Genomic DNA, 23755 nt, shown 5'->3' on the forward strand with positions numbered 1-23755 from the left:
CTGTATAATAAAGGTAATGTTTCCATCAAGAGCAAAGGGCAGACATGCTTACGGCACTCATGAAAGATTTGGTTTCTTGAAACTCAGAGTTCTCTCCTCTACTGCTGTGTGACCCTTTTCATGTTGCCTATAGGGATTGGGGCTTGGAGAATCGATGCGAAAGTGCTGGTGTTCTGGCTACTGCTATTGCTGTAACAAACTGTCCTTTATCTCTGACACAGGACTTTCATGTCTTCCACTGGAACCCATGAAACTGTGTCAGACTAACATTAGCTTACAAGTTCAGTAAAATCTCAAGGCTGTTCACAGTTCTTGACAATATAAAAATATATACCTAATTCCAGTTTCTAATTAAAAATTACCCTAATCAATTACAAGGTAATTATAAACCTATATAAAAGTGAATTTATAGCAATTTTGTGGAAAAAAGGACTGGACAAAGGATTTTGAAACAATCATTTTAGAAATTTATTTACATATCTTGGATGGAAGCAATTGATACACTTGACTTGGATTTCCTGGGGAAAAAAAAGAATTTTTTAAGGTGGGAGTGCCAAGTATACTTCAGAAAACAAAAAATCTTGCTCCCTGCTTTGTGCATATACAATGTATAGAAATAATATAAGTAAAATAACAACATGACTTTTATCAAAAGAGCAAAATTCCTAAATTCCACTGTATAATAAATTGGATACACATCTTATAAGACTAAATTGTATTTATCTTAAAAGTTTCCTTCTTATTACTGAACTCTGGCTAGTGCCCAGTAGGTGAAAAAAATCTTATACATGTCTCTACTAATCCACCACAATATTACATACCTTTCAAATCAGGAGCCAAAGGCCTACTCCTAGGGCCAGAAATGTCTTCATAAATATCATACTTTTCGAAATGGAATTTCTCTCTTCTTGAAATATAACCCATTTTTGATAGGTCACTCTGTTGACTACAGATTTTTTCACTTAGATTTAAATATTCTCTTTGAAGATTCCGCATCTCAAATTCCAAGGTATCCCTTTCATTTTCTATACTTCTTACATAGTTTTCTAAAAGGATTTTGTCTTCTGCAAGTCTACTGATGCTATTCTCAAATTTTATATTTTCTTGACTATGTTTTTTTAGTTCTTCTTTTAGAATCTGATTATCTGTTTTAATTTCCATTACCATTTTTGATAACATTTCACATTCATTGCCCATTTCTGACAAACTATTCTTATAAATACTTGCTTCTGATTTTGCATTTTTAATTTCTATCAGAAAATTCTCTTCTGCAGTAGATTGGTATTTTTGAATATTTTCAATTTCTCTTTCCATCATTTGTCTAGCAGCAATAGATTCTTGTAATGTTTTTTCGAGATTAAGTTTTTCATTTTTAACTGTTTCTATTATTTGAAAAAGTGTCTCTTGTTCAGTTTTTGCCAATATTTCCTTCTCTTTTAGCTGCATTATCTCTAGTTGGTTTTCCTTCAGTTCATTTTCAAGCGAGCTTCTTTCCTTTAAAAGCTGGTATGTCTTTTTCTCTAGCATTTCCTTTTCTTCTTGTATCAATAGAATATTTGTTTTCATTGATTCCATTTCTATACTCATACGATTATTTTCATTATTGACCATGGCCATATCATTTTGAGTTTTGTGTTCCTTGCTTTTTAGTTGATCTACTGTTTCTATCATTTGTTGCTTCTCCAAAGAAAGTTGATTGTTGTTTTCCTCTAGAGTTTTATTTTGTCCTATGAGAACATTATATTTACCAATTATTTTTTTCAATTCTTTAAGACATTCTTTACCATCTTCTTCTTTTTTAATTAACTTGGACTGAATAGTGTTCTTTTCTTCAACCAAATTCTTAAGTTGCTTTTCATATATTTCGATTTTCTGTATTAGAGATTGTGTGGTAAAGACAAGAGGTTTTATTTTGGTCTTAAGGGTTAGATTTTTATTCTCCAGTTCTGTTACCTTTTTTTGTATCTGCACAGACTCTTTTAGGTAATTCTGTAAGTACTGAATTTTTGCAACACACTGCTCAGTAACAGAATTGACTTTGGATGTCTTCTCATTTTCAAATATTATTGGCCCTTGTTTTATTACTAATGGTTGCATTTCTTTGTCTTTTATTTCATATTTTGTTGAGTCAGAGAATGGCAGTGTATGTCTTAGAGCTCTGGAATGGAATTTTAAATCTGTAATATTCTTGCCAGTGATAGGAATTTCTTTACTGTTTTTCTCATTTCTCTTTCCCCTGTGTATTTCACTCTTAGATAATTTTTTACATTTCCTGCAAAAATTCACATGGAATTTTGACACTGTTTCCCTGAGTGGGAGTAATTTGTTTACTAATGCCTCTAATTCAGAAATTCTCTTTGATTTCATATCTTCATTTAAGTTACTTTCTATATTTTCTTCCTTAATAAAATTATTTTTTTCTTTGTGGATTGAAGACAGTTCATATTTACCATTGCTTGGAACATTTCTTTCAGTTTTTAAAGTTTGAAGTTCATTTGTAAGTGCTAATTCTCTATCATGTGACTTTTGTAGCTCTTCCTTCATTTGTTTGATAGAATGGCAGATATCATCTAAGTTTTCACAAAATCTGTGCTTGAGAAAAGGCTCAGTAATTTTGGATTTATCCAGAATTACTGTATCAGCTTGAGACATCACATTTTGAGGTACATTAGGTAGAAAATTATAAAGACTACTATAATTTTTCAACATGTCAGAATTTTCTGAAGGATTCATAATTATGTTTGAAGGTGAATTGTCTGTTGAAGTTCTCAGAGTTAATACGTCCTTGAAATTTATCTGTGATGTCATATCTATACCTTGAGAGAGACTGTTAACACTATCACTGCTGAATTTTTCTTCCATTGAATGAATAGCGTTAGACTCCTCAAAAGGATGAATTTTCTCCATAGAAAGGATTTCTTCTTGATTCTCTATAGGCTAGTGACAATAAAAAGCACACTGTAAATGTATTATCATTTGCCACATGACCAGCAAATCAAGAAAATATTTTGTGGAGGATTTGCTTTTATAACCAAAATGAACATTTTATCCATTTCTACAGCAAAGAAACCTAACAAATATGATTAATTTTCTCTAGAAAAATCTAACAACAGTTATTTTGAGATCTGTAACTCTGGTCTTCACAATTTGCTTAGAAATTGCGCTTATTTCCTCAGAGGATGACATACATGGTCCAACCCCTCAATTTCAGAAATAGAAATTTAGAATCCTTCAAGAGGCCATCATAGATTCATGGGGAAGATAGAAGCAATAGGTCAAATGCAGTAGGTAGTTTAAGGGAAGTGAATATTTCCACTTCTGGGCTGTTGGTCAACCTTTGCATTTCCCATTTTGGATGATTCTAGGGCTGTGACTATTCTAGAAATGCGAGTTCTAATCAGCGTAGACAGAGTGACTCTCGTTCCAGCTTGTTTCTAGGGAATTCACCTCAGGTCTAGGTCAATCCTACTAAAAGTAGAACAATTCCTAACTGGATAGGAAGGCTAAAAAAACCTGCCTTGTATTTCAGTTTACTTGGGAATCTTTTAGGTATTCCTCTGCCCCACAAAGTCCATTTGCCCCACGAAGAAGGTAAGAATGTAAAGGGGAAGATAAACTGGTTGTAGTAACATTTTTGAAGTACCTAAATAGAGAAGTAGTTTTGAACAGAATAACATACCAAAGCTTTTTCAAGGCATGTTCCGAATACTAGATTTTTTTCTGCGTTAAATTGTGGGTTTTCTACTTCAATAATACTTTTGTTCAAGATTTCACTGATTTCGGACTGTACCTTTAAAAGATAAATTGATCATGTTAGAATTTGATTTCAGATTTAGAAACTTATGAATGTATAGCAATAACAGATATTATGATACCTCTAGATTTCCTGCACATAAAAATTCTTTTCATTCATATAATGTAATTTATTATAACCTCTGTTATTAAAGGAATTTTAAGAAAATTATAACTTTATTATATGATAAACAGAAAAAATTTAGTAAAGCAATAAAATTTTATGAACAATATTCAAGTAATTTTGGATGCTTGAGTTTTACATTGTTGAATAAAGCAGAGACTTTTGATCTCTGTCATCAGAATAGAATCCATTCTGTCACTCAGGAGGAGTTTATCTTCTCTTTCCATTTCCTTGCAGTTGCTTTTAGTACAAGAATATTAGGATGAAGTTTATATTAGGTCTTTAGTGAATCTGTGTTGTGTTAAGCACCACCAGTATCCATACCCTATCCTCTGTAAGTACTGTCCCTTATTTGTTCTGGATAAAGTCCCACGAGCCTTTGGTGATCCCACTTCCAGCTGCATGTGACCGAGAGCTAACCAGTCAGAACACTGCCTCCCTTTGAACAGGGATCGGCTCAGGCATTGCATATGACCCAATCTGGGGCAGCCAAGTCAGGCCAAGAACCTTAGGAAAAACTGTTAAGAGAGAAAAGCATCATCTCTTCTCCAACTGGAATCTGGAAGGATAAAAGCCTGGAACTTCTAGCAGCTCTTTTGCTACCACATGAAGTCTGAAAATCCATTACAGTGGAAAGCAGAACCAAAATAAGGAGAGTTGTTCCTTATGACATAAGTCCTTATCATATGGATTAAGCCATCCTCAGGTGAACCGTTCCCAGGCTCTTCAGTTATGTGTGCTCTTCAAGTACACTTTTTCCCTAAGTCAGTTTGAGTTAGATTTCACATCACTTATAATGAGAGTTCCTATTTGTAGACTGTATATAGGTAGCACTTTAAACATACATGTTTTTAAAAAATCGGCGAGTACTATTTCTTTTTGACTATAGTTGACCCAAATTCAACTGTAACAGAAATAGTTCCCCTCAAACAAATTTTGAGCCTGGAATATTTGTAACCTTTTATTATATTCTTTTTTTAAATTTATTTATTTTTTAAATTTTTAAATTTTTAATTTATTTTTTAATTTTTTTTAACGTTTATTTATTTTTGAGACAGAGAGAGACAGAGCATGAATGGGGGAGGGGCAGAGAGAGAGGGAGACACAGAATCGGAAGCAGGCTCCAGGCTCTGAGCCATCAGCCCAGAGCCCCACGTGGGGCTTGAACTCACGGACCGCGAGATCGTGACCTGAGCTGAAGTCGGACGCTTAACTGACTGAGCCTCCCAGGCGCCCCACCTTTTATTATATTCTAACATAAACTAATCAGTTGGATAATGATCATTAGCTTACAAATGTGGAGTGGTATCTTAAGTTTGGCTATTTCCCATATAGAGATTAAAAGAAACATACCATGCTAACATTCTGCAAAGTCTGTATTCGGAGAGCCTGAAATGATTCCAGTTGATGCTGAAGGGCCTATAACAAACATGGTATGAAATTGATCAGTTTTGAAACTGTTATTATTTCTTTTTATATGTATTCCCCAAAGTTGCCTATTTCCAGAAAGGATCACATGAGGGTCAGAGGACTCCCATTCCTAGTCATTCTTGCCAATTCTCCAATCCATTTTCATGGAGATTTTTGTGGAAGACCCATGTGCATTTAGGAAATATTTATTCTGAAAAAGATCAGCCTTTACATAGGTATTTGGAGAAAATAAGATGAAATGAAAATGAACTTACTTTCAATGCTGATTGTGGTTGGATTTGATTTTCTGATTCCGATATGCAGCCATATTCTAAAAAGCAAAATTGAAAAACCATGTGATCTAATTCTTAAGTTTTTTTTAAACAATTGTGATGCAAAATAGCCTCCTAACTTTCTTGGATAGTGAGACAGAGATAATGAGAAGTTTGATGTTCACCTTAAGAAGAACCCAATGTTAGTCACTTAATAAAGTCAAATAATTTTTGCTTGACTTAAAATGCCTTCTGGAGGTTATAAATAGTGGTTTTATTTTCTTTCTGTATTTATTTATTTATTTATTTATTTAATTTTTAAAAATTTACATCCAAATTAGCATATAGTGAAACAGTGATTTCAGGAGTAGATTCCTTAATTTCCCTTACCCATTTAGCCCATCCCCCCTCCCACAACCCCTCCAGTAACCCTCTGTTTGTTCTCCATATTTATGAGTCTCTTATGTTTGTCCCCTTCCCTGTTTTTATATTATTTTTGTTTCCCTTCCCTTACGTTCATCTGTTTTGTCTCTTAAAGTCTTCATATGGGTGAAGTCATATGATTTTTGTCTTTCTCTGATTGACTAATTTCACTTAGCATAATACCCTCCAGTTCCATCCATGTAGTTGTAAATGGCAAGATTTCATTCTTTTTGATTGCCAAGTAATACTCCATTGTGTATGTATGTATGTGTATATGTGTGTGTGTGTGTATACACACACACACACACACACACACACACACACACACACCACATCTTCTTTATCCATTCATCCATCAGTGGACATTTGGGCTCTTTCCATACTTTGGCTATTGTTGATAGTGCTGCTATAAACATGGGGGTGCATGTGTCCCTTTGAAACAGCACACCTATATCCTGTGGATAAATGCCTAGTAGTGCAGTTGCTGGGTTGTAGGGTAGTTCTATTTTTAATTTTTTGAGGAACCTCCATACTGTTTTCCACAGTGGCTGCACCAGCTTGCATTCCCATGATTTTACTTTTATAGTAGGCCATTAACGTGTAATGCCAAACTTGGAACTCTCAAAAACAAATATTTTTGTTTCTGCAATGTAAACTGCATTAAAAAAAAAAAAACAACTAATGATCCTGTTATGGGAGACCTTTCACAAAGTACTGTATAGGTCTTTGTCTGTGAAATGGCCATGTGATATTTTTCCTCCTTACCATGGAAAACAAAATGGATTAACAAAGCATAATTTTTGTCATGCCTTTAAGCAAGGTACTATAAAGATCTATGTATACCTTCCTAGAAAATAGATTATAGATCTGTAACAGGAGAGACTATAAACTGCAGATTTCCTGACATACATCCTTCTTTATCCAAATAGGCTTTTAGCTTGCTTTGTAAATTTTTATTAAAGACTTTTAAAAATATTCAGTGTCCCAAATGAAGTGAGAGTTATGATAGAATGCTCCTCTAGGATGACAATTTCTGCCCTAAGAGAAGGTTTTAAAAGAGGTCAGCACATCTCTCCTTCAAATGACAGTCTACCAGATGTCATAGGAGCTGGTTGCAAAGTATAGGCACCCCTCTTATCTGCCATCTGGCCCTCATCACTGAGAGAGCAACTCTGGTTCAGAGCCTGGAGCCATTTCGCCAATTAAAGACTCCCACCTTCATCAGAAGGCAGAGGACAGCGAGTCCTCTAGATATTGCTGAACTTTGCATCTTACTAGGAATAAAATGGTAGTCTGAAATGTTTATCTCAGAGACATTAAAAAAAAAAGCCAAACTCAGATGAGGTCAGACTAATGCAGCAAGGCACCCCCAATTTTTTCAGACTCAAGGACAACTTCTAATGACCTCAAATAGATAAAAATTCAAATCAAAAAGCATATATTACCTAGAATCCCATTTCCCAGAATTAACTGTTATGAATTTTAGGTACCCTCCCCTTCAGTCAGCTGTCTATGCATATATGCAGGAAAAAAGAAATGATTTTAGAACAGTGGGATATTATACATTTTACTTTGATAAATGGTATTACATTTATGTTTAAGAGAATAAAGAAAACTGCAAATAGTTGAAGTTATCACTAGTATTCAAATTGTTTTCACTACATGAGAGATTATTTCCTATGAGATCCCTCTGAGCTAATGGAAATATATCACAAGAAGGACTAAGAGATTGGAATTTTTATTTTTTAAATAACATTCATTTCCATTGTATTCAGTATTGAGTTACTTCCTGCTAAGAAAGGAAGTAAATGATGAGAAAATTAGCATTATACTTGCTCTCACATTTACTCCCTACTTTTCATGATATTTGCTCATTATATTATTTTCACACTGTGATGTTTTATGATGTTTTACATTTTGCTATGTGAGTATGATTTCCACAGAGCTAAACACAAAGATAGGACATTATTATTGTAAATATTTTCAGCCTTCAACTTTATTCTTGATGGATTTACTGTCCAAAATTCCATCTCCTTTCTGCATCAGTAGGGCCAGCCTCCCTTTTCCACATAGATTTCCTTTGTTTCAGTTAGGAGGACTTGCAAATTCAAGGCAAAGTACAGGATTTCTTTTGCTAAAACCAAGTAAGAAATACTGGGTCAAAATAAATTTAGAGACTTACTGAAGGGATATAACAAATGTAAGTTTTTAAAGAAAGAATGTGGGATTCATATAGTGGTTCTACATATATTTGCTTCCCTCCATCTCTTCCTTCTTTTTTGACCACAGTATGATTGCAGTTACCAGGTTGCTTCTTTTCATGTAGGTCAGTGTAACCTGAGCAGCTCTGCTCAGAATTTGTTTTCTTTGACATAATGTAGATGTTTTCTCTTGACATCCTTCTCAGAGTCCAATGGTCTATTCCTCTGAGATACAGTTTTAGGGCCAGTGTGTTTTCCTACCCATTTTCTGTAGCCTAGAAATTAGGTGTTGAGGTCTGGGGTAAGAGAGATCATTTGGAGCTGTGTGAAGCCTTTGCTGGAGGTTGTGATCTCTGCTGTTTTGTTGTTATTATTCTCTGAGACTACTTAGAAATCTATAGGAGATATATCCTGTTACCCTAAGGAGATATTCTCTTGATTGGGATTATTTCCTTAATTCAGTACAGAGTCCTGGAACTAGGATTGCCACATAAGACCATACAGGTTGTTCACTACACAAAAGCTCCTGGCCAGAAGATATATGTGGGCTGAAATGTGTCCCATGTTCCACTACAGTCCGCTAACCAGTACCCTATTTGGGTTTGCATATACCTAGAGTTTGGTTATACCTTTCTCTAATCCACACAGAGGCACCCCATGAGCTAGTGGCAGCCCTACTCCTAACTTCTTTCATTAGAGCAAAGTAAGCCCCTGTTGATCAGTGTCCAGGTTTACTCATCTATCTTCCCAGCTGCTCCTCTGTACCCACCCAAACCCCAATCAGCAGAAAGGAAGACACAGGTATTTCCTCTTTTTGTATCCACATTTGGAGTGGGAGAGGCATTAATGAATATTTTCAGGATTTGACTTGTTTTATTCTAAAAGTCAGAAGCAGTGTTAGAAGGTAGTCTGTACTTTGCCTTGCCAGCATCATTTGTTTTTATCTTTGGCCTCTATTTTCCAATTTCCTTCTTCAGGTGCTGCTGGTGAAGTTTTTGCTGGTTTTCTGTTTTGTTGTTGTTACTGATCTTTTCATTTGGTGCTGGGGCAAGGAGGTCTGGGATCTTCCTTGGCTCTAAAATCTCTATGTGAAAGTCTAGAATAATTTTTATAAGTTAGTGATTTAGCTTTTTTGTTTCACATTTAGTGATTCATTCCTTCAACATCATTAATTCAAGTATTGAGTGTCCAATGTGTGGTATTCTGTTGTAGGTAAATACTAAGCAATGAATAAGACAACCAAGGCTCCTGTGGTCATGGTGCTTCCATTCTGGAGAATGAACAGGAACAAAAAAAAAAGAAAGAAAAAAAGAAACAAGATACTTACAAATAGGGATAAATAACACAAAGAGGATAGGCTAATGTGACAGGGAGGATGGGGACAGCAGTGGAGAGAGTGCTTAGCAGAGACCTATCTCGTCACATGAGTTTTTAGCTGGGATTCCCATATGATAAGAAAAGGCCATCCATGTGAATATCTATAGGAAGAGATTCAGAACAGAGGACATGGCAAGATCCTGAAGCAGAATATGTTTAGCTGTGTTTGCAGAACAGAAATAAAGTCAGTATGGCCTCAGCTTAATGAGCACATAGAAGCCCGGTATGATTAGAGGTGAGAGGGGGAGACAGGAATAGATTATGTAGGAACTTGTGGGCCAACCCGAGTGGTTTTGCTTTTATTTTAAGTGAAATGGGAAACTTTGAAAGGTTTCAATCAGAAGAATGATTTGATCTGAAAAGAAACATTTATAGGTCACTCTGCCACATGATAATGGGTTATAAAGTGGCAATTGCAGGGCTACTGCAGTAATCCAAGTTAGAGACAAAGGTATCTTAGACTAGAATGGCAGAGGGGAAGATGGAGAAAAATAGGTTGATTTAGAATAGATTCTGGGTATAAAACCAGCAGCATTGCTGGGGTATTAAATGTAGCCAGAAGAGAGGAAGAAAGGATGACTCCTGGGTTTTTGGTGAGAACAGATGGATGATGAATGATGGTGTTATTTACCAAAATGGAAAATAATAGAGTAGGAAGATTTTTTAGGGAAAATTTTTATACATGTTAAAATTAAGTTTTCTATTAGACATCAACGTGGACATCCACAGGCAGTGGGATATTCCTGTCTCTGATTCAGGGGTATTGTTATGAACACTATTGGAAAATACAGGTGTCACTACTGGCCTAGACAAGGGAAGTTTCTGTGCAGTGACAGGCACAAATGCCCAAATGAAGTGGCTAGAGAGAATGGACTGTAAAGGTTTGTGGGCATTGAATATAGGCAGCTGTTTTTGAATTTTACTGTGGAAAGAAATAGAGTGCCTAGTGGAATAGGGTGTATGCATGTTAGAAGTGATGTGAAGGTCAAGAAGAATTTTTTAACCATGGGAGATTTTAACATGCCTGCTTGCTGCTGGAATCATGTAGTAGAAAGGGAGAAGAGTAATTCTGAAGGATGAGGGAGGCTAATTGCAGAATCTGAGTACTTGAGAATTCCAGGAGAGCTTTGATAAAGAGGAAATGAGCTTTGAGCAGGGGTAATTCTTCCATCAAAACTGGGGACAGCAAGAACAGGAGCAGGAAGATGGCAGAGTAGGAGGACCCTAGGCTCACCTTGTCCCACAAACACAACTAGATAATTATCATATCATCCTAACTACCCCAAAAATCAACTTAAAGACTGACAGAAAAATCTCCTTAACTAAAGGGAGAGAAGAGGCCACATTGAAGATGACAGGAAGTGTGGAAATGTGGTTTAGGGGAGAAACAGATCATGGCTGCTATACAAGGGAAGGAGACATGGTTGCTAAAAAAGAAGGGAGAGGAATACACAGGGGAATTCATAAGGAGAATGTTTCCTCAAAGCCAATGGCTTAGAAAGTGAGAGGGGTTGAATTCCATGAGTTCTTGCAACCAGTGGGGTTTGAAGCCTGGAGTTTTAAAGATCAGTAGGCTTGGTTGGGATAGAGCCCAGAGAACACTGTGCTGCATCTAGAGAACAGGCAGACAAAGAACCAGGGGACAATGTGGAAATAGCCATCTGAAGAGCGTGTGGGGCACACAGTGGGGTTATTTGCTCTTCTCAGAGCACATCCCTGAGGGGCATCATTCACAGACACCTCTCCAGGAACAAAGGAGCTTGACAGTGCCATTTCCATCCCCTCCTACCCTTCAGCATAAACACAGAATAACCTGCAAGAAGCAGTGCAGTGCAGACACTAGCTGCCTAACTTGCTTACACCAAGTACCACCCCCTCTGCACTTCAGTGGAACTTCCATTCTCAAACATGCTTGCCTCAGTTCCAGTGCAGCAGGTCCCTCCCCCAGAAGATTAGTGCAAAACCCTGTCCACACCATGTCTCAATACAGAGAGTTTTGCAGGGTCTCAGTTCTGGTGGAGGTGGTGACAGGTCTCATTTCACAAGCAGACCAGAGCACATATGTGAGCTAAAACTCACCACATTCAGGCCAGGGACCAAACACTGCCCACAGCATGCAAGGAGAGCCTCTGCAGATGACTGGCCTGAAGGATAGAGAAGCCAGAATGCAAAAGCAGAGTGTATGCATCACACCAGAGACATTCCCTGAAGTGCCAGGCCTTGGGCACTACATGACCTCTTAAGGCCATTACTTTCAGAAGCAGGAGACATAACTGGTTTTTCTAACACAGAGAAGGCAAGAGCCTTAGATAAAATGCAAAGATGGAGGATTTGTCCCAAACGAAAGAACAAGATAAGGCCAAGGCCAGAGATCTAAGTGAAACAGATGTAAGTAACATGCCTGATTGAGAATTTAAAGCAATGATCATAAGGATACTTTCCGGGCTTGAGAAAAGAATGGAAGACATTAGCGAGATCCTTACCACAGAGACAAAAGAGTTAAAAAATAATCAAATGAAGAGTCCAATAAACAAGATTAGAAACACCTTTGATGCAATGAACAGTAGGCTGGAAGAAGTAGAGAAATGAATTAATGACTTAGAGTAATGGAAAGTAAGCTGAACAAAAGAGAGAAAAAAGAATTGTGCAAAATGAGGATAGACTTAGGGAACGCAGTGACTCCATCAAATGTAATAACATTCATGTTATAGGAGTCCCAGAAGAAAAGCAAGCAAAGGGGGCAGAACATTTATTTGAAGAAATAATAGCTAAAAACTTCCCTAATTTGGGGAAGGAAATGATATCCAGATCCAGGAGGCACAGAGAACTCCCATCAAAATCAACAGAAAGCAGGCCAAGACATATTGTAATTAAATTTGCAAAATACAGTGATGAAAAAATCTTAAAAGCAGCAAGACAAAGAAGTCCTTAACTTACAAGGTAAAACCCAAAAGGCTAGAGGGAGATTTTTCAACAGAAACTTTGCAAATGAGAAAGGAGTGGCATGATATATTCAAAGAGATAAATGGGAAAAATCTGCAGCCAAGAATACTCTATCCAGCAAAGCTATCATCCAGAATAGAAGGAGAGATAAAGAGTTCCCCAGACAAACAAAAACCAAAGGAATTCATGACCCCTAAATCAGCCCTGCAAGAAATATTAAAGGGGACTCTTCCAGTGGAAAGGAGAGACCGAAAGTGACAGTATAAAGGTAGAAAACACAAAAGTGGTAAAAATGAATATTTCTGTAAAAATCAGTCAAGGAACTCACACCAAAGGATATAAAATATAATAATGTATCACTAAAATGTGGGGAGGAGAGGGAAAAAGAATGGGTTCCAACTTGAATGACCATCAACTTAATTTAGACTGCTATTTACAAAAAAGGTTATATACAAGCCTAATGGTAAGTATATATCAACAAGCACTAATAAACATGCAAAGAATAAAGAGAAAGAAATGTAAATATGTCACTAAATAAAATCAACAAACCATGAAAAAAAGACAAGAAAGGATTAAGAAAATCTCCAGAAACAACCACAAAACAAGTAAAATGGCAATATAAACATATCTATCAATAATTACTTGGACTGTAAATGGACTAAAGGCTCTAGTCAAAAGATGCAGGGTGTCAGAATGGATAGAAATACAAGACTTATATACTGCCTGCAAGAGACTCATTTTAGATCTAAAAACACCTGCAGATTGAAAGTGAGGGGATGGAGAAACGTTTATCATATTATCATGGACGTCAAAAGAAAGCTGGAGTAGCAATACTGATACTTTATACAAAGTAGACTCTAAAACAAAGACTGTAATAAGATACAAAGAAGGGCATTATATAATAATGAAGCGGACAATCCAACAGGAAGATACAATTATTGTAAATATTTATGCACCCAATATGAAAGCACCAAAATATATAAAACAATAGCAACAAAACAACAACAAAATCAATAAGGCATATAAAGGAACTAATTAACTAATTGATAATAATAGTAGGGTACTTTACATCCTCCTTATATCAATGGACATATTATCTAAACAGAAAATCAACAAGGAACACTGGACCAGATGGCCTTAACAGATATATTCAGAATATTCCATCCTAAAACAGCAGAATACACATTTTTTTCAAGTGCACATGAACATTCTCTGGAATAGATCACAAACAAGTCTTAACAAATACAAAAAGATTGAAATGATACCATGCACCTTTTCTGACCACAACACTATGAAACTAGAAGTCAACCACAAGAAAAAATTTGTGAAGAGACCACAAACACATGGAGGTTAAACAACATGCTACTAAACAATGAATGAGTCAACCAGGAAATCAAAGAAGAAATTTAAAAAAAAATACATGGAAACATATGAAAATGAAAACACGATGGCCCCAAACCTTTGGGATGCAGCAAAAGCAGTGCTAAGTGGGAAGTTTATAGCAATACAGACTTACCTCAAGAAGTAAGAAAAATCTCAAATAAATAACCTACTCTTACTCCTAAAGGAGCTAGAAAAAGGATAACAAAGCCTAAAGCCATCTAAAGGAAGGAAATAATAAAGATTAGAGCAGAAATAAATGATACAGAAACTAAAAAAAAATCAACAAAACCAGAAGATGGCTCTTTGAAAAAATCAATAGAATTGATAAACCTCTAGCAAGACTTATCAAAAAGAAAAGAGAAAGGACCCAAATAAATAAAATCACAAATAAAAGAGGGGAAATAACAACCAACACCACAGAAATACAACCAATTACAAGAGAATATTATGAAAAACTATATGCCAATAAATTGGACAACCTAGAAAAAAATGGATAAATTCCTAAGACACATAAAGTACCAAAATTGAAATGGGAAGAAATAGAAAACTTGAACTGATAACCAGCAAAGAAATGGAATCCGTAATCAAAAAACTCTCAGCAGACAAAACTCCAGGACCAGATGGCTTCACAGGTGAATTCTGCCAAACATTTAAAAAAGAGTTAATACCTATTCTCAAATATTCCAAAAAATAGAAAAGGAAGGAAAACTTCCAAATTCATTCTATGAGGCCAGCATTATCCTGATAGCAAAACAAGATAAAGACCACACGAAAAAGAGAACTACAGGCCAATAACCCTGATGAACATATATGCAAAAATTCTCCACAAAATACTCGCAAACCAAATCCAACAATACATTAAAAACGTCATTCATCACAATCATGTGGAATTTCTTGCTGGGTTGCAAGGGTAGTATACTATTCACAATCAATGTGAAATATCACATTAATAAAAGGATAAGAACCATACGATTATTTCAATAGATGCAGACAAAGTACAACAGCCAATCATAGTAAAAACTCTTAACAAAGTAGGTTTAGAGGGAACACACCTCAGCATAATAAAGTCCATGTATGAAAACCCACAGCAAATATCATCCAAAATGGGGGAAAACTGAAAGCTTTTCCTCTATGGTCAGGAACAAGACAAGGAGGTCCACTCTCACCACTTTTATTCAATATAGTAATGGAAATCCAGCCACAGCAATCAGAAAACAAAATGCATCCAGATGGGTAAGGAAGAAGTGAAACTTTCAGTATTTGCAGATGACATGATACTATATATAGAAAACCTGAATGAATCCACCAAAAAACTGCTAGAACTGATCAATGAATTCAGTGGAGTTGTAGGATATAAAATCAATGCACGGAAATCTGTTGCATTTATATGCAGCAATAATGAAGCAGCAGAAAGAGAAATTAAGGAATTAATCTCATTTACAATTGCACCAAAAATAATAAGATACCTAGGAATAAACTTAACTAAAGAAGTGAGAGACCTGTACTCTGAAAACTACAAAACATTAATGAAAGACATTATAGATGACACAAAGAAATGGAAAGACATCCATGCTCATGGATTGGAAGAACAAATATTGTTAAAATGTCTATATTACCCAAAGCAATCTACACAGTTACTGCAATCCCTATTAAACTACCAAAAGCATTTTTCACAGAACTAGAATAAACAATCTTAAAATTTGTGTGGAAGCACAAAGGACCCTGAATAGCTAAAGCAACCTTGTTAGAGAAAAGCAAAGCTGGAGGCATCACAATTCCTGACTTTAAGCTATATTACAAAACTGTAGTAATGAAAACAGTATGGTACTGACACAAAAATAGACACATATATCAATAGAACAGAATAGCAAATCCAGAAACAAACCCACAATTATATGGTCAATTAATGTTCAACAGAGCAGGAAAGAATAGCCAATGGGAAAAAGATAGTCTCTTCAACAAATGGTGTTGGGAAAAGTGGACAGCAAAATGCAAAAGAATGAAACTGGACCACTTTCTTACACCATACACAAAAATAAAATGGATTAATGATCTACATGTGAGACCTGAAACCATAAAAATCCTAGAAGAGAACACAGGCAATAACTTCTTTGACATCAGCCATAGCAATTTCTTTCTAGATATGTCTCCTGAGGCAAGAGAAACAAAATAAAAAATAAGCTGTTGGACTACATCAAAATTAAAAGCTTCTGCACAACAAAGGAAACCATTAACAAAACTAAAAGGCAGCCTACAGAATGGGAGAAGGAAGGTATTTACAAATCTCAGATATTTATATATCTGATAAAGAGCTAGTATCCAAAATATATAAAGAACTTATAAAATTCAACACCCAGAAATTAAGTAATCCAATTAAAAATGGTCAATTAACACGAATAGACATTTTCTCAAAGACATCCAGGTGGCCAATAAAAACATGAAAAGATGCTCAACATCACTTTTCATCAGGGAAATGCAAATCAAAGCTACAGTGAGATATCACCTCAGAGCTGTCAGACTAAAATCAACAACACAAGAAACAACAGGTGTTGGTGAGGATGTGGAGAAAGGGAAACAATCTTGCACTGTTGGTGGGAATGCAAACTGGTGCAGCCACTCTGGAAAACAGTATGGAGTTTCCTCAAAAGGTTAGGATCTACCCAAGATCCAGCAATCGCACTACTAGGTATTTACCTAGAATACAGAAATACTAATTCTAAGGGGTGCATACACCCTGATGTTTATAGCAGTATTATCTACGATAGCCAAATTATGGAAACAGCCCAGGTGTCCATTGATTGATGAATGGATAAAGAAAAGTGGTGTATACATACACAATAGAATATTAGCCATAAAACAGAATGAAATATTACCATTTGCAAGGACATGGATGGAGCTAGAAACTATGCTAAGTGAAATAAGTCCAAGAAAGACCAATACCATATGATGTCACTCATATGTGGAATTTACGAAACAAAACAAAGGAGCAAAGAGGAAAAAACAAAGACAGAGAGGCAAATCCAGAAAGAGACTCTTAACTATAGAGAACAAACTGATGGTTACCAAAAGGGAGAGGGGAGGAGGATGGGTTAAATAGGTTATAGAGATTACGTTTGTGGCAACTCTGTGTGATGAGCACTGGGTGATGTATGGAAGTGTTGAATAATTATATTGTACAGCTGAAACTAATACTACACTGTATGTTAAATGAGTTTAAATAAAAACTTGAAAAGTTAGAGTGGGAGAGAGCCAAAGCATAAGAGACTGTTAAAAACTGAGAACAAACTGAGGGTTGATGGGGGGTGGGAGGGAGGAGAGGGTGGATGATGGGTATTGAGGAGGGCACCTTTTGGGATGAGCACTGGGTGTTGTATGGAAACCAATTTGACAATAAATTTCATAAAAAAAAACTTGAAAAAGAAATGAGGGACAGCAGATAATATGGGTACAGAGAAGCAGGTAGGTTAGTAAAATTTAAGTTTGAGCAGGAAAGAAGGGAGTTTGGGTCTGATTGCTTCCATTTTCATGTAGTGTGAGATTATGTTAATGAGTTGAGAGGTAGTGGTGAGAGGTTTTGGAGATTAAGGAAACAAGAGTGAAATAGTTATCTTGGAGAAGGTTTGAAAAAGCATTTTCTGGGGAAGTAGTTTTCTAAATAGCACTGAGATCCATGTTATGACTAAGAAGTGAGTGGTTTTCCCCTGCAGTGTTCTGATGATTCAGTGAAGATAGAGAATAGGCAGAGAGTTGGATTTATCAAATTTTACTTATTTAATTTTTTAACGTTTATTTTCAGGAGAGAGAGAGTGTGAGCAGGGCAGGGGTAGAGAGAGAGAGAGAGGGAGAGACATAGAATCCGAAGCAGGCTCCAGGCTCTGAGCTGTCAGCACAGAGCCTCACATGGTGCTCAAACTCACGGACTGTGAGATCATGACCTGAGCTGAAGTTGGATGCTTAACCAACTGGGCTATCCAGGGGCCCCTATCAATTTTTAAAGGCTATTAAAATAAGTTTTTGTTTTTTAAATGAGTTTCAGAGACTTTGGTTACTACTTATTTCCAAAGGAAAACTAATCTTAGAATTCAGCAATACTTAACCGCATAGAGTTAATGTGATTCTAGAATTGGAAGGGAAATTACCAAAGAAGAACTGTAGAGGAAACACAATGACAGGTCATCATTTATTAAGTCCTTGCTAAACATGAAACATTGAACGGTATGTAAACTGAGTGGAAGATATGGTCCCAGCCCTGAAGAAGCTTATACTCTATTGGGAATGCAAGAAATAGTAATCATATTATATTGAATTAAATTCTCTAGCTGTCCCATATTTAGTGTCAGAAGTGAAAAACAAGAAAACCCTGTGGGCTGGTGCGTAGCCTTCCTTTCTGATCTGCCATCTGCGGTGGAACCAAGATGCAAATTTTTGTGAAAACCCTTACAGGAAAGACCATCAGTGTTGAGGTCGAACCCTCGGATACAATAGAAAGTATGAAAGCCAAGATTCAGGATAAGGAAGAAATTCCTCCTGATGAGCAGAGTTTGATCTTTGCTGGCAAGCAACTGGAAGATGGACGTACTTTGTCTGACTACAACATTCAAAAGGAGTCCACTTCATCTCGTTGAGACTTCGTGGTGGTGCTAAGAAAAGGAAGGAGACGTCTTTCACCACTCTCAAGAAGAGCAAGCATAAGAGAAAGAAGGTTAAACTGGCTGTCCTGAAATACTATAAGGTGGATGAGAATGGCAAAATCAGTCGCCTTCGTTGGAGTGCCCTTCCAATGAATGTGGTGCTGGGGTTTTTATACCCAGCCACTTTGACAGACATTATGGCAAATGTTGTCTGACCTACTGCTTCAACAAACCCAAAGACAAGTAATTGTATATGGGTTAATAAAAGACATGAACTAAAAAAAAAAAAAGAAGAAAGAAAAGATAGTTATCAGTGAGATGGCTTTTGAGGCGATTAGAGAAATGGGGAATTTATTCTGAAACCTACAGAGGATTATGTCGTATTCAGTATACAGGCACCCCTCGATTTATTGCGCTTCACAAACGTTTGTGGCAACTCTGTGTCGAGCAAGTCTATTGGTGCCATTTTCCAACAGCATCACTTACTTTGTGTCCCTGTGTCAGTTGGGTAATTCTCACTGTATTTCAAAAATCTTTGCTATTAGTATATTTGTTATGGTGATCTGTAATCTGTGACTATAACTCGCTTTAGCATTTTTTAGCCATATATATATATTATATATATATATATACACATATATATATATTTAGTGTCAGAAGTGAAAAACAAGAAAACCCCTTATATATATATAATATATATAATATATATATATACACACACATATATATATATAATATATATAATATATATATATATATACACACACACCCTTTATATATAAAGTCCAACTTCGGTATTCATATATATATATAAACTATAACTTGTTTAGCATTTTTAGCCATATATATGTGTGTGTGTGTGTGTATGTATTTATATATATATATATGTATGTATGTGTGTGTGTATGTGTATATATACATATATATACACACATGAACAGTAGAGAGGTGCAGAAGGAGAGAGAGAGAATCCTAAGCAGGCTCCATGCTCAGTGCAGAAGCCCAACACAGGGCTCGATTCCACAACCCTAGGATCATGACCTGAGCCAAAATCAAGAGTCTGACGTGCCTACCAACTGAGCTACCCAGGTGCCCCAATAAAATATTTTTAAATTAGGGTATGTACATTGTTTTTTTACACATAATGCTCATGTACACTTAAAAGACTACAGTAATATGAACATAACTTTTATAAGCACTGGGAAACCAAAAAATTCATTTGACTCACTTTATTATTTTTTTTTTTTAAATTTTTTTTTCAACGTTTATTTATTTTTGGGACAGAGAGAGACAGAGCATGAACAGGGGAGGGGCAGAGAGAGAGGGAGACACAGAATCGGAAACAGGCTCCAGGCTCTGAGCTGTCAGCACAGAGCCCGATGCGGGGCTCGAACTCACGGACCGCGAGATCGTGACCTGGCTGAAGTCGGACGCTTAACCGACTGCGCCACCCAGGCGCCCCTCACTTTATATTTTTTATTTTATTTTTTTCATTTGACTTACTTTATTGTGATATTCTCTTTATTGCAATGGTCTGGAACCAAACCCACAATATCTCTGAGATATGCCTGTATTAAGTGCATACTTGCAGTTAACAGACCAAGGAGAACAAATGAGTTTTTACAATGCGGCATAGTAATGCTGTAATATAAGATGTTAGGTACTCTGTAGTCAAAGCTTTGTAATTCTCAGGTTCAAATATGAGGTTTTGCTATGACAATTCAAATTCATTCCCAGAAGCAACTGTTTTACAAAGCCTTAATGAGGTGTGACACTGTCTGCATGAAGCACTGTCACGGGAGCTACAGAGTCAGGTTGTCTGTGCTTGAATCCTGGCTTTGCGACACACTTGCTATGAGGGATAACCCTAGTTAGCATCTAGTTGGTAGGTAAAGTCCTTTGCAGAATGCATGGCACATACTAAATGCTCAAGAAGTATTTAATCACTTGTACAGAGACGAGGTTAGTAATAACATGATGATGATTTGATAGACTTAAAACTTCCAATTGCAATGGAGGGGAGAAATGGCCACTCCAGATTCTCTAATGTTTCCCATTTTGTGCAGAATAACCCCCAGATCCTTATGCAGAAATACAGTGCCCTCCTCCCCAGTTTCCTTTCTGATCCCTCTCTGCCCCTCCCCCTTATTCATTCTGCTCCCACCAACACCAGCTGTTCCTCAGACATGCAAGGCATCTTCCTACCTCAGGGCCTGCACAGTTGCTATTCTCTCTGCCTTGACTGCCCTTTCCCTAGAAAACTGCATGGTTACTTTTTACCTCCTTCAGGTCTTTGCTCAGATGTGACCTGCCCAGTGAGGTCTCCTACCACCCTATTTAAAATGCACACTTCTCACCTCTGACAGTCTACATACTCCCCTGTTCCCTCTGTGCCTTACTTTTCTCCATGGGATTTACTCCCATCTTACACACAGTCTCCTTTGTTCCTCCCATCAGAAAGTAAGCTTCATGTGAGCAGGGATTTTGCATATTTTGTTCACTATTGGATCCTCAGCACCTAGGACAGCACTTGCTTAAAAATATTTGTTAGATGGATGAAAGAATGGATGAATGAATGAAGACTTAGGTAGAACAGGGGTGCTAAAAACAACACACTGGATATCTTGAAGTTTAAAGTATATCCTTCACATATCCATTCCAATAAATCAAAGGTTACACAGGCTAACCACTTATTCTGTTAAAATTAAAGAGACCTAAGAAATACTACACAGTTTCTTGTAACTCAGCATTATGCAAACGGGTCAACATTCTGTTGGTTAGTACTCAGGGAATGGATCACACGGTGACAATAAGGTGTAGATAGAACAGAAAAAGGGAGGGAACAAAGTCATACCTCCTAATTTTGCCATCCAAGGCAGCCCTTGACTTAGAATCTATGTTGCTGAAAACCTGCCCTTGCTAGACCCTGCACTTAGAGCCCCTATGCTTTCGCAAGATAAACTATATCTCTTAAATAAGTGTATGTACTATTTTGCCTGTAACTTCATTTTCTATTATGCTGGGATCTTCCCCCAGAGTCCTAAATCTCACTCATGTTAGATAACACACGAGCTTGCCAAATTAGATTACCTCAGTTTCTTCTCACCTTAAATGCTCTTTTTGAGGTAAATATTGAGCTGACGCAACCTCTAAACTCTCTGTGAAGATTCTTTCTCCCTGTTCATGTTTCCTGATTGCACAAGGATGCCTGAATATCCTCATGGATGCTGGGGCACAGAAGAGTGGACAGCTGGCAGGTCATTGCACTGTCCTGCTGGCCTCCATTGAGATGTTTACACTGGTGGTCCCTGGGCATCCAGGTGTCTTTGGTCTGGTGACATGTGGCTGCTCTAGCTTTTCTTTCAGGGACCTTGCTTGACAAGGTGTTTGGGATGGTCCTGGATTTATGAAGATGCAGAAATCCTGTCCTGACCTCATGTCACTTCTGTGTCCGGATCACCCCTATGTCACATGTGGGTTTTAGGCAACCGGGGGTCCTAACTTGGCCCATCATTCTAGATACCGCCTTCTACTCAGAGTGCTCTGCTCCTTCCCTGGCATGTCACACTGACCACCAGCCTCCTGCAAGAGGTGTGTAGGCTCCTTGGGCTTCTCTCAAGGAAGTGGGAGTCCAACTTCAATATTCTCAGTATAACACCCCTAGTTGGGTATTTACATCTTATTCATGGTTTATGTGGAGCTTGAATTATAGCTCTTTGGTTATTTCAAATATCTTCCCCATACAATATCCTGTGGTGCACACATATTTACTGTAAAAAGTAGTTCCTTTTGTTAAAATATATATCTGTTTAGCATCTGTCCAAAATATCATTCTTATTTGATATTTAGAGAAGCAGTATAGTATAATATGACGGTTAAGGCCTGGACTCTGGCACCATTCTGTTGAATACTTACTGGTTTTTTCATTTGCTGCCATGTGACCTTGGGGAGTTATTTAATCTCTGTGCCTCAGTTTCCTCACTTGTAAAATGTGGATAATGGTAGTACTTACTTCATAGGGTTGTTGTGATGATTAAATGAATATACTTAAGTGTTTGGAACACCATCTGGCACAAAGTAGGTGTGCTGTGTTACCTAGTACTTTAATAATAGTTACTGGAAGTCCCTATGTCCTGGGAGTGCACCTCTTGGGCCAGTGGGTTTAGGCAAGGGTACCCTTTGCCTGTAGTAAGAGGCAGAAACATTACTGCCGTTGGATGTTCTCTAATAATGTTCCCCAATGACTCCTTGGCCTTGGAGATTTCACCTGTTTCACTGCCACCACTTTCCTTTATCCGGCCAGAGGAATTTAGGATCTTGGACGCTGAGAGGAGAACGCACTCAACTTCATCCTCTTCCTCCGGATGCTTCTCTGTAACAGAACCATAATAGGTGGCTTTTAGTTTCTTGGGGAGAAGGGAGGCCAACCGTACGATTCCGGACGCGGACGCCCTAAGAGGCCACGGGAGGGCGCGCCGGGGCCACGCAGCGCGGCGGGACCTGGTGGCGCAGCTGCTGGAAGCAAAGGCTGGGCGTGGGGATGGAGGCGGTGCTTTAGTCCCCGGGGTTGGGGCGGGGGGGAGAGCAGGGGTGTGCTGCTAGTCAGGAAGTCGGCACTCCCGGACCTGCCTTGGGGGTGAACGGGTCCGGGCACCCTCCACTACCTGTCCACTTCCCATGGCCCCTCCTCTAGGACTCTTACCCGGACTCATTTCTGCTGCTCAAGTTCTCCCAACTGCCTTCCCCCATGCATTCCTCCCCAGTAGCTTCGCGCAGGGGCAGCCCGTTGCCTGGTAACCCGGCTGCGGGGCACGCGCGTGGGTGGGGGTGCGGGGCGGAAGTGCGAGCTGGGGTCCTGAGTCTGGGAGCTGTGATGCTCATCCCGCCACCAACGTGCCGGGGACAGTCGGGGTTTGCTGTGCGCTCAGGCCTGGGGCCAGTCTCACTGGGGCATTTTTCTCCCGGCTTCTCGGCTGACCAGAATTTGATCATAGTCTGACCGAAGACTGCACCTTTTGGACCAAAGCTGTGTGGACAAAGGGGAATGCTTGGAGACAGGCAAACACCTAGGAACTTTCTGTTTTTCGTATCCTGGTTTCATTGTTTATTTTGCTTCATTCCTCGTTTTTTCGACCCCTCCGCCAGAGTAGTTTCAATGTTTGGGGGTTTGATCGATCCCAAACCAATATTGTGAAAGGA

General features: G+C 37.8%; 1 protein-coding gene and 1 pseudogene across 1 annotated transcript; one reads left to right on the forward strand and one right to left on the reverse strand.

Annotated features, from left to right (window-relative positions):
- Positions 1–444: 444 nt before the first annotated feature.
- On the reverse strand, positions 445–23379 carry CCDC110 (coiled-coil domain containing 110). Its single transcript, XM_043558806.1, has 7 exons — positions 23259–23379; positions 22824–22928; positions 5602–5657; positions 5270–5335; positions 3680–3790; positions 822–2937; positions 445–518 (listed from the first exon to the last, which is right to left on the reverse strand). Exons 1-7 carry the CDS (start codon positions 23266–23268, stop codon positions 469–471), a joined length of 2514 nt encoding a protein of 837 aa, XP_043414741.1. The 5' UTR covers positions 23269–23379; the 3' UTR covers positions 445–468.
- On the forward strand, positions 18241–18846 carry LOC122470766 (annotated as a pseudogene).
- Positions 23380–23755: the final 376 nt, after the last annotated feature.

This window comes from Prionailurus bengalensis, chromosome B1 (genome assembly GCF_016509475.1).
Source record: "Prionailurus bengalensis isolate Pbe53 chromosome B1, Fcat_Pben_1.1_paternal_pri, whole genome shotgun sequence".
In the NCBI taxonomy this organism is placed as follows: domain Eukaryota; kingdom Metazoa; phylum Chordata; class Mammalia; order Carnivora; family Felidae; genus Prionailurus; species Prionailurus bengalensis.

Bases quoted from the DNA above. Each gene is read 5' to 3' on its own strand.
- CCDC110 (XM_043558806.1), bottom strand. The intron at 5,658-22,823 runs GTGAAATCTCCA...TTTGCTTTTTAG, and splicing joins AAGTGGTGGCAGTGAAACAG to AATATGGCTGCATATCGGAA. The intron at 5,336-5,601 runs GTAAGTTCATTT...TGTTTGTTATAG, and splicing joins AACCACAATCAGCATTGAAA to GCCCTTCAGCATCAACTGGA.